The 19,057-nt window shown below is 37.8% G+C and overlaps 1 protein-coding gene across 2 annotated transcripts in view; it reads right to left on the bottom strand.

Moving 5' to 3' along the window:
- The window catches only part of LOC150085147 (uncharacterized), a 307,492-nt gene continuing 288,435 nt past the window's right edge, over window positions 1-19,057 (bottom strand). For both annotated transcript variants that reach the window (XM_090373892.1, XM_090373893.1), the window contains 2 exons: window positions 10,846-10,930; window positions 1-94 (listed from right to left, as the gene is read on the bottom strand). In XM_090373892.1, coding sequence (XP_090230018.1) covers window positions 41-94; window positions 10,846-10,930 — 139 coding nt within the window. In that variant the 3' untranslated portion in view covers window positions 1-40. The remainder of the gene's footprint in view (window positions 95-10,845; window positions 10,931-19,057) is intronic.

The following is a 19,057-nucleotide window of genomic DNA, read 5'->3' as shown; positions in this document are numbered from 1 at the left end:
CAACTGTATTCAATAATTTTATATTACAAAGGGGTTTTTATCACATATCATGGTCACCAACACTCTGTTTGAGATAGTCTTTATATAGCTGGTGCTGAAAGAAAATGGATAAAAATAGTTCTTTAATCACTTTTTTTTTTTTAAAGAATTTCATGACCTTAAACAATATCAAGGCTATTATTATAAATATGTAGAAAAAGCAATGTACAGTGCCTGAACACTTCTGGAAGCCACATGCTTTTGAAAACTAAACTATGCTGAGAATGTGATATCAAATTTAAAATAAAAATACTTTAAAAAAAAAAAACTTTTACTTTTGTTATATATACAGGGTGTCTCAAAAATATTGGTACAAGCGTTTAGGGGAGGTAGGTAACATCTAAAGGAATATGAATCGCATAGGAACCCATAACCGGAAACGTTACCATAAGTCGGTAGACGCCGCTGTTCATCAGTTCACGAGAGGGAAAATTTTTGGTTTACTAATTCAAGCAGTAGTCGCCCCACGATGAGCATGCATCGATATACGAACTGTGAGCTGGCAGAGGGCAATGGACATGCCGCTCAACAAATTTATGGAGAATGCTTCCCAGACAGACATGTACTGGACCATCATTTGTTTGCGCGTGTGCATCAAAATTTGTGCGATTATGGTCATTTAGAGGTAACAGGAGTAGTGCAGGCAGACCACGATCGACGCAAACTCCGGCCATGAAAGAAGTGTGTTGAATGCCGTCCAGAATAATCCTACTACCAGCACACATGCTGTTGCCTCTGCCTTAGGAGTGTCTCGTTGGAGTGTACAGCATGTCTGGCACGACGATTCCTTACACCCCTTTCATCTCCAAAGGGTTCAGTTACTGCTCCCCCAAGATCATCCTGCATGTGTGGCTTTTGCGCAGTGGTTTCTCCAAGAAAGTGTTCAAGACTTCAATTTTCCAGCCTATGTTTTGTTCACGGATGAGGCTTATTCAATCAGCAAAATGCTCATGTGTGCGCCCCCATGCGCACACCGTGTGGGTTGCAACATCGCTTCACATTAAATGTGTGGGCAGGTATGGTCGGTGACTGCTTAGTCGGCCCATACCTGTTACCATCCCGCATGAACTCTGCTAAATATTGGATCTTTCTCGAACAAGTTCTACCAAGGTTACTTGACGATGTTCCAGCAATTGTGAGACGCAACATTTGGTTTCAACGTGACGGGGTGCCTGCCCATTATGGAAGGTGTGTTCGTGACCATTTGAACAGGCGTTTTGGGCGTCGATGGATTGGCCTTGGTGAACCCGTTGCCTGGCCCCCAACGCTCATCTGATTTATTGAGCCTTGATTTCTTTCTGTGGGGGCCCTCAAATCTATCGTGTATGAATCGCCTGTGGATACGGAAATGGATCTCGTGGCGAGACTCGTCTGTGCTGCTGCTACTGTCAAAGAAACTCCAGGTGTGTTCGACCATCTGTTGTAATATCATGAAATGCATCCATCTTGTACTCCATTGTTAATATTATGTCAAATAAATGTTTGCCACTAATTACTATATTGTGCCATTTCTGCTTCTTGTGCCTCTGCTACTACTTTCCCATGACGTTTCAGGTTATGGGTTCCTATGCGATTCACATTCCTTTAGATGTTACCTACCTCCCTTAAACGTTTGTTCCAATATTTTTGAGACACCCTGTATATACAGGAATACCTTGCACAGCGCAGTTAATGATTTGGAAAAAACTACAGCAGTAAACGGGGAATAGTTTCAATGGGAAAAATAAATACAAATAGTAATGAGGTAGACTAAGAATGAAATTAATTGATAATCAATCACATTTGCAGATTATAAACCACACTAGTGAATCCCATACTGATTCAAGCTGCAGTGTGCGAGGTATTGCCGTATAGCTTATCTATAAACATTACTTATAAACCTTAATTTTTCCCATATTTATTAGCATTTTTTTTGGTGAAATGTACAGTTGAATGCATGCAAAGAAAATGCATATTACTCAGTATCTTAAGTCAGCCTTTTTAAGGTCCGTCATACTGCAATTTGACTTTCATCTTCTCACCCTCCAACCCATGCATGGTACTAAGTACTATAGGTTCTAATACTATTTTTTATATATATATAAAAAAAAGGCAGTTGGCAATTTACTAATTGTAAACATGTTACTTCCAAAATTATTTCTATCTAAATTACGTAGTGAGTAGAGTAGTGGCGAAGATCTCGATCATTGGGTTGTAGTTTCCCTACTGTGATTGGGGAGTGGCAGCTGGATTGCACGGAGGCCAGTAATAATTGGGTTGCAGGGCAGAGTACATAGTTCTGCTATGGCAGTAATTACTGTTTTAGCATTAGTAGAGGCATTTGATGCAAGAAAGCAAGCTTATGCAGCATCAGCCAAAAAAAAAAAAAAAAAACCCACTTCACCCCTCTGTTCGTTCAAAATACCTGTCCAGCTGAGCCTTAAACTTATTTAGGCTATCAACCTCCACTACAAGGGATGGAAGTCTGTTCCACCAACCAACCACCCGCTGGCTAAAGGCAAATTTCCGCACGTCTATCCTACATCTGTCTTTCCTCAATTTGAATTTATGCCCTCTCGGGTGATTATTCTGAGCTAGAGGAAGAATCCCATCAGCATTGAGCATGCTCAAACCATTCAAGGCTTTATACACCTCTATCAGATCACCTCGCTGGTGCCTAGTCTCCAGACACTGTAATTTGCAAAACTTAAGCCTTTCTTCGTAAGAGCACCCCTTTGTTCCATTCACTAATCTTGTTGCCCTTCTCTGTACTCGTTCCAGCAGCTCTACATCCTTCTTGAAATGTTATTAACATTTCTTTTATTAACAAAATTCTTTTATTAACAGCTTAAAAGAAAAAGACCAATTAGCAGCATCAATCATGTCCATTCAAATATAAAGTAGGCAGCCTGACCTACGTTCTCCTCTCAATCTTAAGAAACATTGAGAGGGGACTTAGGTCAGGCTGCATACTTAACATTGAGAGGAGACTTATATCAGGCTGATTAACCATCTAAAGGGAATATAAGCAGCTGACGCTCTTAGAAAACATTCTCCTTTCGGTACAATATAAGACCTTAAGAATATATATTACTTAAAAGGTTTACCTGATATGTCCACCATGCCTACACTGACATGACTCCCCTTGAGTGTGTGTCTTAAATCGGAATACAAGCAAAACTTTAATAGCCCTACCTTACATGTACTTCCTCATGGTTTAATCTTAATCAAAAAAAAAAGTAAATAACCAATGTGTGGTTGTTAAATACAGGAATAACTAGTGCCTTAAATTATAAATAAACAGATTCCTAAACAGAATATCAACATTGTATAAACTCCAACCTTAAAACATATGGCAATGATCATGGAATGCAAAAATAGTTTAATTTCGTTACTTATTTCAGGAAATCATTACAAGTGAATACACAAAGCACATAAAAACAATATCCCAACAAAACTCACTCCCTGTAACAGCTGTTTATCATTTGAATGAGTTTATTCAAACCTGTATTCTCTCACTCACTCTGTATCATGCGATCCAACCACTGATATAGTCTGGAGTAAACACTGCTGAAACCCTCCTTTATAAGTAGAATAATGAAAATTTCTTTTGGCACAAGTTAAGTACAACTGTAAATCATTGTTAAACCAGCAAATGCATTTATAATTAATACACTTAAAAGTTATCATTATACACTGGCAATGATGATAGGCCTGATGAAATGCACATTTGAGATACATGTGCATATGTAGTTCAAATCAAAGGCAAACCTTAACTTTTATGCTCTAAGAACTAATTATACTTTGTTACAATTGGCATTTTACATGCAATTTTAGAGTTTAACACTTCTTTCACAAACCATTTGGAAAGATTAGCATTAGTAGAGGCATATGATGCAAGAAAGCAAGCTTATGCAGCATCAGCCAAAAAAAAAAAAAAAAAAAAAAAAAAAAAAAAAAAACACACCACTCCCATTTCACCCCTCCGTTCGCTCGAAATACCTGTCCAGTTGAGACTTAAATTTGTTTAGGCTATCAACTTCAACAACAAGTGATGGAAGTCGGTTCCACCAACCAACCACCCGCTGGCCAAAGGCAAATTTCCGCACATCTATCCGACATCCGTCCTTCCTCAATTTGAATTTATGCCCTCTGAGCTGATTATTCTGAGAAAGATGAAGAATCCCATTGGCATTGAGCATGCTCAAACCATTCAAAGCCTTATACACCTCTATCAAATCACCTCGCCGGTGCCTAGTCTCCAGACTCTGTAATTTGCAAAACTTAAGCCTTTCTTCGTAAGAGCAACCCTTTGTTCCATTCACTAATCTTGTTGCCCTTCTCTGTACCCGTTCCAGCAGCTCTACATCCTTCTTGAAATGAGGCCTCCAGACCTGTATACAGTACTCAAGATGTGGCCTAACCATTGCCTTATATACAAGGGAATAATCACCTCCTTATCCCTGCTAGAAAAATTCCTGTATATCATTGACAAGACACCATGAGCTACTCTTGCAGCTCGTCTGCGCTGCTCAGAGAACTTCATATCTGCCTGCACAATTACCCCCAGGTCCTTTTCATTCTCCACCACTGTCAGTGTAGTACCGCAGAGTTGATAGGTTGCTCTGGGGTTACAGTTTCCCATATGTAGTACTTTACATTTGTCAATGTTAAACTTCATTTGCCACCTCTCAGCCCATCTGTTCAACCTTTCCAGATCCTGTTGCAGCAGTATAGCGTCAGTGGTGTCCTTAACAACCCTGCCAACCTTTGTATCATCTGCAAACTTGGACATTAAACTTGATATCCCATCATCAATATCATTCATAAACACCGAAAACAACAACGGACCCAACACTGAACCCTGAGGAACTCCACTAATAACATTAGTCCACATTGAGCAGTGTCCATTGATTACCACTCTCTGTCTTCTGCCACTCAACCATCCCCTTATCCATAGCAGCAATTTGCCTCCAATGCCACACTGCTCCAATTTGTGCAGCAGTCTTCCATGTGCAACAGTATCAAAAGCCTTTCTAAGATCCAAAAATATAATATCAAAGTTATCCCCTGCATCCAGTTCTTTTGTGACTACATCATAGTATCCAATCAAATTGGTCAGGCAAGACCTTCCCTTAACAAAACCATGCTGCGTCTGAGCTATAACTGAATTCTTGTCTAGATGATCCTGCAGTGCTTCTTTAACCAGTGCCTCCATTAATTTACCTGGAACAGAAGTTAAACTAACAGGTCTATAATTACTTGTCAGCCTTTGATCCTCCTTTGTGAATTGGGGTTACATTTGCACATCTCCAGTCTATGGGTACCTCCCCTGAGTCCAAAGAAGCTCTCATAATTATGGCTAGGGGTTTGCTTACTTCCTTTGCTGCCTCCTTTAATATAACTGGATAGATCCCATCCACCCCAGGTGGATGGGATCTATCCAGTTATATTATCCAGTTATAGCCTTTTTTATCCATCCAGTTATAGCCTTTTTTATGTTTATCCTCAACAATCTCTCCTCCACGTTCCTCTCAGTTATTACAAAATCAGCCAGCTCACTGCCAATATTTACTTTACCTACATTATTCTCCTTCCTGAATAACTCCTCATGCGTGAATGTAGATGCAAAATACTCGTTTAAATTGTTAGCCACCTGAGCAGGATCCTCAACTGTTGAACCATCAATATCCAGTGGACCAATCTGATTCATCCCTTTCCTTCTTGAGTTTAAATAGGTAAAGAACTGTTTTCTGTTTTTCTTTGCATCCTTTGCCAAGGATTTTTCGTAGTCTGCCTTTGCCTGCCTAATCTCCTTTGTGACTTGGTTACAGACCAACTTATATCTATCATAGGCTTCCATGTCGCCCATCAATTTGTATGTATCCCATGCATTTTTCTTCTCTGCCATACGTCTCATTAGTTCATCTGACATCCATTTAGGCCTGAACCTTGAACAATACTTCTTAGTTGGTATGTAAAGCCTGGTAGCCTCCAAGATCAGTTCCTTGAATGCTTCCCATTTTGAGTTTGCTGTTGGTAACATATCAGTTGGTCCCACTGTATAGAATTTAAATACTGTCTCAGACCATCATAGTCGCCTTTACGAAAACAAAAACCCTTCCCTTTACCTCTGATGGTAGTTACCTCTTTGAGTAAATCCCACTTCAACACACTGTGATCACTGCCACCTAGTGGTTCATTTATCTGCAGATTCTTAATGCATGAAGAATCACTACTGACAATCAGATCAAGAGTATTGCTCCCTCTTGTTGCCTCACGAACATGCTGATGTAGAAAACAATCATCCAATAAATCCACAAAAGCCTTGCTAGTGTGCGAGTGACCAACCCACAAATTCCAGTCAATATCTGGGAAATTAAAATCCCCCATTATAAGACTCTCTGATTTACTGGCCCATTCTATTTCCCTGTACAGTATCTTATTATACTCATCAGAGTCATTAGGCCTATAGCACACTCCTACTCTCAATTTTGATTTACCTATGCTTATGTCACACCAACTGACTCGACACTGCCCTGTCCATCGATGTCGACTGGCTTCACTTCCTTGGACTTTATGTGTTTCTTAACTAATAGCATAACCCCTCCTCCCCTCCTGTCCTGTCTATCCTTTCTATACACATTGTATTCCCCAAATTCCAGTTCCGCATTCCTTATATCTGTGTGACAGATATAAGGAATGTGTGACACCACGTCTCTGATATCCCAACAATATCTGCCTTTGATGTTTTGAGCAATACCTCAAATTCATCAAATTTATTTACCAAACTCCTAGCACTGGTGTACACGCAGGTATACATGCACCTGTTTCTATTCTTGGCTACCCTAACACAACCCATGTGTTTACTTGTACCGCAATGACTCCCAGCAGTCTCTGAAATATCCTGCATTTTGTTTTTCAGGCTTCTGCTCATTTCAATAGAAGCAGTGCAAGCATCACTTCCACCTCTGCCAGTGGCTACTGTTAATCTATTAGTCCTTGTATCCCCCCCAACTAGCAGTTTTTCGACCCACCTAACTCTGCCACGACAGCATCAGCAAAAATTCTTGCACCCTTTTCTATTTAAGTGTATCCCATCCCTGTAGAAGCAATCTCTCCTGTTAACAAGTACAGTCCAGGCTGAAAAAAATTCTACCCCTTGAGCCTTGCACAATCCCTCCAGGGCCGAAATGATCGACAAGGCTCTCATCATATACTCCCTCCTATCGTGTCTGGGCAGAATTGCAGACACTTTCAAATTCAATCCTAATTCACGGCTTTTTTTCAACAGTGACCTGTACTTGCTAAGTAATTCCGCCGGTCTCCTACTCTTAATATCATTAGTGCCAACGTGTACAACTATATCACCTTTTGTGCCCTTAAAAGATGATATCCGCTCTACAACGTCATGAACCTTTGCCCCTGGCAGACATACCCTGGTCCTATTCCACCTATCCTTTTTGCAAAGCATGTTCCCCGCTTCCCTGACAATAGAGTCACCAACAACTACTAGTTCCTGTGGGACCAGCGCATTCTGCCTAGGGGGCTGCCTCTGTGTTGCCTGATGACCAAGTGCAAGCTCTGGCGTTGATGTGGGCGGCTGAGAGCTTGATGGGCCCCTCAATTTATTTCCTTCGAGGGCATCCACCCTGTCCTTGAAGCTCTCACAAAGGCCCATAACAACGCTGAGTTGTCGCCTGATTTCCTTGCACTCCTTACATCGTGCACACACAAAGACATCCCCCTTGGCAGTATCATGTCCCGTACCCGACTGCTCCGCAAACATCAAGCAAACAGTGCATTTTAAAAGACTGATTCAGAGGGCAACTGCCCCCCCCCTCAGTTCTCCCCTGAACCACAGCACTCCCATTAGCTTGAGCCTTTTGCTTTGCTGCTCTGGTCTGAGTCATGATTCCGATTTAATTCAATAAAATTTCAAAACAAAATTAAATCCTTAAGTTATATCCCAAAACAGTTATAACGCTATATTTATTTTTTCGGTATCTAGTGTTTTCTACGAGTTCCCTTTATATAACTTCCGTATCACGTGTACTACTATAGTTATGTATTAATTATTTGTTACGATTAAGTCGTTATATATATATATATATATATAGAGTTAAAAGTACAATTTAATTGACAATAAAGTTTATCAAGATTAATAGATTTACTGATTAATTGACAATATTATATTATGCACTATACTACAGTAAGGTTATGCTATCGTGTAAAAATGGCGGGAATTCACGAACGGTACTTCTACGGACTCGTAAGTATTGATTAGCTTCCAAATCTCGCTATCTCAATTTAGAATAAACTAAGGATCCTGACTAGGTCTATAATCTACTTATAGAAGTTAATTTAATATAACAATTGGTTAATAAATCGACTAAATTTGGAAAAAAAAAAAAAAAAGACCTCTCGTTCAATTTGTAACACGTGGATTTGATACCGTTACCGATACTAAGTAATACCTACAAAATCTCTGTCTAACTTAAACTTTAAACTAAGTATCGTAACTAGGAATATAAAGCTACTCTAGAAATATGTTAATATGTCAAGTTAAGCTAATAATCAGAAAAGAAATCAGGAAAAACTTCTCTGTTTCAAGAGCGTCAAAGAGCTTCGTCCGCACAGGCTACTCTCGTACCCAGATCGATGCTTACGTCCCACCAGATAAACAGAAAACTACTTGGGGGGGGGGCTAAACAAAAATTTTTTCTATCCTGCTAAGTTTAATTATGGCAACCTTAATTATTATAAATTACACAATTGGCTATTTTTATACAAATTATTCCATAAATTTACTATGTTCAATACATGGTAATCACCTTAAAATTCCATCAGAGGCTCCAATATCATTCTCTTGGATCAATAATAATCATTGTACATATTGTCAAAATTCCAAAATCAACTGAAGCATATTGCCAGCATATTGATTATTACAGAGGGGATCCATGTATTGATTTTATTTTCAATCTGGATGGCTGATCTTTGCAAAAAGGCATTAGGATTGGCAGTACACAGCAATATGTAATACAGTAGACTCGATTTTTAGGGATAGATGATAAAAAAATATTCCCGGGTTAATTACTTTCCTGGTTAATCCAAAAATACAGCAAGTCCCCAACATATATAAGAGATACGTTTCAGGACTTCTTATGTAAGACGAGTTTTACATAACTCGGGAATGACTAATAAAATATTGCTACTATATCCCTGATATGCCAAAATTACAAAAACCACATATCTTCAGAAGAATGAAGAAAAATAGTTATATGTTTTTAATTAGTTCAATTAAAAACTTTATCTGGGGATGGTGGTGAAGTAGCCGGAGTGGCACATAAGAAAAGAAAACATAAAAGGAAGCAAAAAAGCATGTTAGTACTGTAAAAACTGATGTGTTTTGTAGCCTTGGTTATTATAGTCGACTTCATTGGTGCCGATCCCGTCACCGCTTCTCGTATTGTCTCTCTCCTTTATTATCGTGTCCACTGTTGCTACTGACAAATCTGAATTCCACACGATACTTGTTAATGTTTGGTCATTTTCATACATCCTTATTATTTTAATTTTCTGATCCAACTCGATCGCTTTCCTTTTCTTGATAGATTTACTAGTATCACTGTCACTTAGTTATTCTCTTAGTTGGCACCATGATAACAAACAAAATTAAATTTTCTGAAAAGAACTTCACAGGGCAAAAACTCACTATTATCAACCCCATTCAAGCTCACATTTTACTAAAGCACATTTCTGGAGGTCACTACCATAAAACAATTTGCACTTTCCAGGTTACTGGGCTTTTCTGTTAGTGCATCTAATTATAAATTGGTAGTAAACTCTATATCTTATTGAATTTGCAATAATACCTACTGATAGCTGGAATTCTGTGGGTTTTTAAGTTGCAGTATTATGGTGAAATGTGTTCCCCTTCACTGAAATCTTCAGTCATATAAAAATATATATAAATAACGTAAGTCTGAAGCTACATAAGTCAAGGACTTACTGTATATAGAAATGTTCAGCAACCTACGTAAAAAGTATGGCAATAGATAAAAAAACGAAAAAACTTACCACGTACTACTTGCATGTCCAATATGATGCTTCCTTTTATTTTTTACGATGCCAATTTTAAATCAAATAGCTTCCCTTTATTTTTTAAAGTGTTACGTATAGTTTGGTCACCAATATTATAATGGTTCTTTAGAGATTTAACGGATGTACCGTTTTCAAATTTTTGAATAATTTCTAGTTTTCGTTTAATTGAAAGAACAACTCTTGTGCTTGCCCATCATTTTTGCGATTTCTAAACAAAAAATAAATCAATATTAAAAAAAATTCTGATATCCTCGACATAAATAATGCAACGAAACGTTTTGCCTTCTGTTGTGCTGACTGAACACAACATTCGACATGACAAAATAAAACAAACAACATTTGGTCTCCTTTTTTTTTTTTTTTTTTTTTTTTAGCAGTGGGTGTGAAGACACCAGGGGTGTTGCAAGATAATAGACACACTAATCTCCCAATGACGCTTATAACACCGTTTCTTGACGACTTGCAAAACATCTCTTTATACCTATTCTAGTTATTACTTGAATTTTATGATTTCTGGTTGATTTTTTTTTTATTTTTATTTTATATTTTTTAAATTTGGATTTGAAGTGTCCTGGTAAATCGAGAGTCTGCAGTATATTTGAACCTTAGTTAATATACTATATGTGTATTCCAGTTTCAATCAGTTATTTAAATATAAGTGATATTTGTTCCATATACTCTTTCCCAATACACTACATAGTTTTCTAAAAAATTCAACATTACCTTTTTAACTTTGACATAATTCTGAACATAGTCTTTTTTTTCCAATAAGGCACGTTTCTGCTTCCTCGTTAGAGTTGGCTTTAACCTGTTAGCAGAGATTTATGTCATGTAAAACAACAAATAAGGACATGAATATTTAAAAATTTAAATATAAATTAGTTACAGGCATTTTAACCAGTTGATTCTATGATTATGTGGAAGGAGAGATAAATGAGCTTTATTTTAGCATAGAATTGTGAAACATTCCAGTTAGAGTAGTTTACTCAGAAAGAAGCAGTTCCTTTTATTTTTTACGATGCCAATTTATTCAGATATTATTTAGAAATTATTCGGATTGCAATTCAATATAGGCAAAGACAGAGACTGAATTTCTTAGCCCTTTCTCATATTAGAGGTGACACTGTTATCTAATCAAATCATGAATAACTGTCAAAATCCTTTCCATTTCTTTGTAAAGTTACAAAAGTGGCCTTAAGGATTCGGGAAAACTGCTGTGGGGGCAAAGGCAATGAAGATGTGTGTTTTATCGAATGACATGAATCAAATTAACATTTGTGCAAAGCCAAAGGAATTCTTGTATGAGACTGTGACCCACACAAGAATTATTTGGATATTGGAAGGATGTATGGAGGATAATGACATTTGAACAGTAAGCTAAAGCTAGAGCAACAAACCTGAAGGGGTACATTAGGATAGCAAACAGTACAAAAATAGTCTGCAATGCAAAGGAGTTGCTAATAAAATTGACAGGTTTGAACTCCTGATTAGGACAAATACATTTGACATTTCTAGGTGACAAATGGAAACTTGTTGCTACCCAATAAAAGGGAACAATGAGGATTATATTTAGGAAGGATGGACAGGGGAAGAAGGGATGGGGCACGAATCATTATTTACTGAAAGTGGAACTCTAACACATGCCAACACAACTTGTATGATGTGAGGTAGTAAAAAGCAAAAAAAAAAAAAAAAAAAAACGTGAGGGTAAGCAACAGACCAGAAAACTGTCAAGGATATCACAAAAGCCTCTATATGCAGATGAAATGAGTGAGTGCCATCTCATAAGAGATTCCAGTCTGTCCATTACTGATTGATGCAACTGGGAAAGAAAATCATCATGGAAACAAAATTTTAAAATCAGCCCAGCATGTTAGGTAAAGTGCTGTGGGCAAGGGTGTTCTGGACGTGACCACAGCCCATGATCCAAGGAGTTTACAGGGGCAGAACCATTAAATAGGAGTAATTGGGTACAGTCTACATGTCCTCTACATCAGGAAGATAGCATAGGAAGACAGAATACAAGTGAATTAAGGAATAACTTTAAAATGAGTGGTAAGCTTAAAATACATATATGAGGTTTCTCAAATCAAAAGGTTTAGGAAATGATGAAGCTTATAGATTATTCAAAAAGGCCTCCATTGAAGTTCTTCTTGATACTTGTATACATTGATTCCAACGTAAGGAATCAATGACTTCCGAAAGTAATAGAATTAATTTTTGATAAGCTTCTTTCTAGAACTGCTAACAATTCCTGTGTTAAAGTTCTGAATAAGTTTCTTAGTTTTTAGAGGGATGGGATACACTTAAATAGAAAGGAAGGGGGCAAGAATATTTGCTGATGCTATCAAAGCATTGTTGGGTGAGTGAGAAAAATGCTAGCTTTTGGAGGGGGTTACACAGTATAACAAATTAACAGTAGTTGCAAGCAGAGGTGAAAATGATTCTTGCACTGCTGCTACTGGGGTATAACAGCAGCCTGCAAGTTGTCCTCATGAGAAATATGCTGTGTGTTAGGGTTACTAAGAGCAAAAACACACATATATACTTTCTTGTACATCAATGCTAGGAATAAAGGAAACAATTTGCCAAATCTGAAGTACTGGTTAAGTCATCCAATGTAGACATAGGGATATCAAAAATATGGCACCACTCAGACATTTTGTGTAGTTTAATGTAGGGCAGTGTTGTATTGTCAACTGGTTGCTTAGCAAACTTAGGAAGTGACAATCACCAGGGGAATCACTTCCTGGTTCTTGTCCTTGCCACAAGGAGGCAGGTCTCTTCTGAACATACTCATAGCTTCAAATATGGAGAAATAAGAGAAATCCTGCACTGTAAACCAGTGCCAGTACACCCTGTATGCATGAAAGATATTTTATGTGCAAACACCTTTGATGAAAATGTGAAACAGAAATGACACAAATTACATCACCTCCTAAATGACGTTAATGCAGTCACTAACACTGATTCGATAGAAATATAAGGTAACAAAAAAGGTAAATCAACTTTGGTGACTGCAATAGCGTCATTTAAAAAGTGACATAATTTGCGTCATTTCTATAGAGTATTTCCATAGTTGATTTGATAGAGTAAGTAGTGGACTCAAGCCCACTACTTGCTCTACCGAATCAACGTTAGTGACTGCATTAGTGTCATTTAGGAAGTGACGTAATTTGCATAATTTCCATTTCACATTTTTGTGACAAATTAGTTTTACTTCAGTCCAAAATTTAGTAGGTGCCACCAAAGATGTTTTTGTGTGTGTGTGTGTGTGAAAAACACACAAAAAAAAAAAAAAAAAACCCAGAAAGATCTTGCACATAGAACGCTGGGCAATTATGCTGGGCAGTGTGCCCAGCGTAATGTTAAGTCAGTTTGGTGTGATAAAAGCACCGGAAAAACTAAAATCAGAATAGGAGTCTTCTATATGCCAAATTACTGACTGAAATAGAATGGACCAGTAAATGTCTTATAAACAAAAAAAAAAAAAAAAAAAGACTTTCCAGACACTAAGTGGAAATTATGGATTGGTCACTTGTACAATAGCAGAAAGTTTCTGAATTTATTGGATAACTGCTTTCTACAGCAACATGCTAGAGAGGCAACAAGAGAAAGCAATACTCTTGATATCATTAGAAACAGTGATTCTTTAAGCATGAAGTATTTCCAGATCAGGAACCACTAGGCAGCAGTGATTCTTTAAGCATGAAGTATTTCCAGATCAGGAACCACTAGGCAGCAGTGATCATAATATGTGGATGTAGGAAGTGACAATCACCAGGGGAATCACTTCCTCGTTCTTGTCCTTGCCACTTTCTCTTGACCAGTTATACCAAGATATAACTGGTCAAGGGAAAAAGGGAAGGGATTTTGCTTTCGTAAAGATGACTACAGTGATTTTAGACAGTTTTTAAATTCCTTTTAGTAGGATCAAATTATGTCACCAAATGCAAATTCTAAATGGAAGCATTTACATTTGAGCAGATTACAAGGGAGCATGAATACAATCATGAAATATAAGTGAATACAAAGAAGAAAATGAATGCGATCAGACCCTTGTGTAAGGGGTGGGGGAAGGTGTTAGATAACCCAGTTGATGTTGCTGAAGAAAAGAATAGGTACTTTGCATTAATCTTTACTGATGAAAGAACTTACATGGTAAGTAAAGACTGTGAGTGAGACGGAGATATATGAAGTCAGCGATTTCGAAATTACAGACAACTGAGCCTAAAGACAAAGACTCCTGGAGTTGATGGCATATAACCAATAATCTTGAAAGATGCAGCCAGAGAATGCATTGAATCCATTAAGGTTAATTAACCTGGGAGTCTAAAATGCTTATGGAACTGATATCGACACTTGAGTCAAGTTGACCAAATTTCAGTGAATGTGTTTGTTCTGCAACAACTCTACTTGCCTTCATGATGGTGGGACTGTTAGTAACCCTGGGTATAACCCCATGTGCAAGTCCTGAAATACATCACCTAGTTAGTATATTACTAAGGTGACCAACGTCCCAAATTTTGCAGGACATCCCGATTTTCGGCTCTCTCTAGAGGCGTCCCTAAAGAACCCTAGGTGGGACACCATTTGTCCTGATTTATCACAACGTATAAATTAATAATATAAAATATAATAATAGATTGTACTAAAATTCATTAACTAGCATAATGTGAATGTGTGTAGAAAGTTTAAATAAAATAAATCTTCATTTACAACTTCGATGTTTATTTGTCTCAGATTCCTGGACACAAACAAAATCCAAGCTTCTAATTGGTAAGCATGTGTGTGCTGCCACATCGCAATATATGTCAAACATGTCCATTGGCATGTATAGATAATGTGGGGGTCTGGGAGTAGCATGTGAGGGAAAGGGTTGAATTGAAACAAAAGCAGTCAGCCAGTCAGTTTAAGGACCAAGAAAGGACATGTACATACGTTAATATTACAAGGTATTTTGTAATCCGATGTACCAATGAAAAAATCCCAATTTTTGAAGGTCAATATCCCAAAATTGGCTGATCAAGAGATGGTCACACTAGTGACTATCCAGGTGGGAACCAACATAAATAGAGGTTGTGTGGCATTCACACCACACAAAGGAATACCATCCTCTGTGTTACTAGGCAATACTGCCAAACCCAACATATATTTTCTGACAGAATTCCAGTTATCGGTTAATTCAACCATTGCTCATCTCAGGTGTCCTAATTATTTGCTGTATGATTCCTTTTGCTTCAAAGGTGGTACTTGTGCATATGTCCACTCTGATATTTCCTTTCAGAGACAGTGATTTGGAATCTCCCATTTTCGATCTTCTATAGCTTAAAATCTCTCTCTACCCGATTCTGTCAAATTCATATGTTGCCTCTATTGTTCTCTTACCTCCATTAATCATGTGGAACTCTTTGAAACTTTACTTTCTCCAGTTCAACTGGCTTCTGTTTTCTAGTCACATGGACCCAGCTGGTCGAGATGCTGAGGCATTATTAACAACCTCGCACAGATTGTTCACTTACCTAACAGACAATCCTAACCACACAGCCACCACTTGATCTTTTTCTAACAAACAGCCCTTCTAAGTACATGGTCAAGGTGTAGTCATGGCTATTCTTAAACCTTGTGTTGTTTGACATTACAGAATGCAAAAGGAATGATCTGCGAAAAAAGAAGAATGCAAAATGGGATGAGCTGCAAGATTTCTTCTCTTCTTTTCCTTAGTTGTATTACTTTTAAATCTTCTGGTGTCAACACTTGCTCAGACTGTGTCAGTGAAATTATTCTTGTAGAAAGAAAATCCTTTATTCCACACTCCACTTTAAAATCTTGTTCTTTATTTAAACCGTGGTTTTCTAATAAATGTGCTAAGGCTCTTCAAGATAAGAATGTTGCATATTGCAACTGGCTGCATCGAAATCTCCAGGCTCATTTTCTGCCTACCCCAAAGCTTGCAACAATTGTAAAACAGTTATTAATCAGTCCAAAGTAGATTTTCAACAGGCTTAGAGTAGAAATCTTACTTCTTGTCCACATGGTAGTCCAGCATACTGGTTTCTTGCCAAAGCTATTGGCCACAACTTTTATTCATCTCTACTCCCACCTTTGTTAAAACCATATGGTTATACTGTCACCTCAGCTAAAGATAAAGCTGACCTGCTAGCATTGTACTTTTCTTCTAACTTGTGTATTGATGATCCTGGTAAACCACCTCCTGCCACTTTTGTTTTTGGACACTCGATTCAATGCCCCCTTTTTTTAGTAACTGACTGGAGGGATATCCAGCCAGTTACTAAAAAGTAACTGGCTGGATATCCCTGCCATCCAATTATCATCCCAGTACACTTATTTTTACTCTTTCTAAAGTAATGGAGAAATCAATAAACTGCTAACTCAAACTATCTAGACACCTTCCATCTGATCAATGATTGCCAGTATGGCTTCTGTCAGTGTTGATCCACTGGTGATATTCTGGCTTACGTTACCCATTTATGGACAAATTCAGTGGAAAAGTTTGGTAACATTTCAAAGGCTTTTGGTCATGTTTGGCATAAAGGTCTAAATCAGCATCCCTCTTATGGTTTTACAACTGTTTTTTGTAATAGGGTATGCAGTTTTCTCTTTGATCACTCACTGCAGGTGATGATAGATGGCTCTCTGTCTTCTAACTTCTCCACTAAATGTGGTGTTCCCCAAGGTTCAGTTCTTTCTCCCACTCTTTTTCCTCTTGTATATTAATGACCTTCTTCCATTGACTGGAAATACTATCCATAGTTTTGCTGATGATATTGCATTACACCCTACACTTTGAGAAACCTTGACCTGCTTGTTGTTGTTTGTTATTTGGTTTTTAGGAGCATTAGCAACTAAGGCCATATTGCTCTGGGACTATGCGGTGGTCATTCCCTGACCTTTCCGCATCCTCCGTATTTGGTGGTGACGGGCTCGAACCCTGGTCTAAATCAAGAAGCGTGTGCTACGCACTGCTGCTCCTTCCCACCTGGCTACGGAGGCACCTCCTTGACCTGCACAGAGCTTCAACTTCTCAAATATCCACTACCAATTCCTTAAATGTTGACCTTCAGGTACTGCTCCAATGATGCAAAGATAAATTAGTTGATTTCAATCCTGCTAAAACTCATTCCTGTCTTACATTTCACAAAAAGGATTCTTCTGCTCCTATGCTTATCTTCAATGACACAGATTTCTAGACAAGGTTACATATCACTATTAGGGATTAGCCTGACTTCTAATCTCTCTTGGCATAAGCATAACAAATATTGATTTCTCTGCAGCTAAAAAAAACTGGGTTTTCTCTTTCACTCTTAGCATTACTTTTGTTCTAAACAGCTAATCACTTTGTACAAATCTCAAATATGCTCCACCATGGAATACTGTTTCCACATCTGGGGGTAAAACTGCAGCCATTATCAACCTACTGCAGGATGGAAGCCTCCTCAACAATTCATGTTGAGGGAAATGGACCATAATCTGCCATGCTGGTCTAATGCGGGTTGGCAGATCGACCGTATTTAGCACCGATCCACTCAAGGAGCATGTGCTACTGCACTCCCACTCCTGACCACTCGGCTACGAAGGCCTCTGGGGGTAGTCCCCCCCCAAACCTCTCTCTGGCTTTTAGACTCCATTAAAAAAAAAAAAAGGCAGTAGGTTAATTAATGACCCATTTCTAAGCATCTCTTCTAGATGTTCTGTTTCTGCTGCATCCTTTTCTATAGATACTTCCACGGGCACTGTTCTTCTGAATTGGCTTCTTTATAATTCCTGCTATCTCTCTCTCTCTCTCTTCCAAAGCAGTCTGAACACATGCTGCAACCAGTCAGCACCCTTTAACTGTCCAACTTCAAACTCACAGAACCAACTTTTCATTTATTCCTTCAACTTTTATATTCTGGAACAACCTCCCTTCATACATATTTCCTGAAAATTGTAATCTACAGAAATTCAAGTCTAATGCTATCTTCTTTCATCTCAATGTTCAACCCATGCATGGCACAAAGTATTATAACTTCTAATACCTTTCATGCTTGGGGTTCATATTAAAAAAAAAAAAAAAAAAAAAAATATATATATATATATATATATATATCCATTATTTTAAATTAAATAAAACATAAGCCAGTAGTATGGCAAAAACTGTAGAGCGAAAATTAACATAAAAATTATTTTAATCTTTTATTATAATTTAATTTTCGTCAACATTTAATATAATTCAATAGTAATGGGTCGATATGCTAATTTAGCAACGCCTGTGCCGCCATCTATTTCCTTTTTTTCTTCAATATAAGCTGATTCAGCTTACAGTATGTCAGTAGTGTGGCTCTGCTTTAGAGTGCTGTCTGTTCTATAGTTTATTTTCGCTGCATAAGGACCACCGCCATGCAAATCCTCTGCATTGGTTGATCTATCGGAGAATGGAAGGGTGGTTTAGTTCTTCGATATTTCCGCCTTTGCGATGTTTTGTATGACGATTGAAATGCAGCGATTCCATGACCATTATTGGCCTCGTGGTCCTCTGTCGATATGGGGCATGATGGTCTGTCTATTCTATTTTATTTTAGTTTATTTTGATTTTGTTATCGTTTGGTAGTTCCTTTAACCCTCTTTGGGTGATATTTCACGTCTTTCGGAACTGGTACCTCTCGGGGGGGTACCGCTAAATTAATAACTAATTGGCATTATCCTAATATTTGTATAGTTTTTGTTAATTGGATTTAAAGATCGAAATTATATTAGGGTTTCTGGGCTACTATTTATATCTATTCTTTCTTTTCGTTCGATTGTTTATTATGGTTATTTTTATGTTAATTTTCGCTCTACAGTTTTTGCCATACTACTGGCTTATGTTTTATTTAATTTAAAATAATGGATGTATTTCAGCTTCATATGGAGGAATTGCATGTCGCTGCCTCTA

Source organism: Mastigoproctus giganteus, chromosome 5, assembly GCF_048544385.1.
Source record: "Mastigoproctus giganteus isolate SK-2022 chromosome 5, ASM4854438v1, whole genome shotgun sequence".
Taxonomy (NCBI): domain Eukaryota; kingdom Metazoa; phylum Arthropoda; class Arachnida; order Uropygi; family Thelyphonidae; genus Mastigoproctus; species Mastigoproctus giganteus.
The sequence above is the reverse complement of the archived record's forward strand: the minus strand, read 5'-3'. Positions and strand labels throughout refer to the sequence as shown.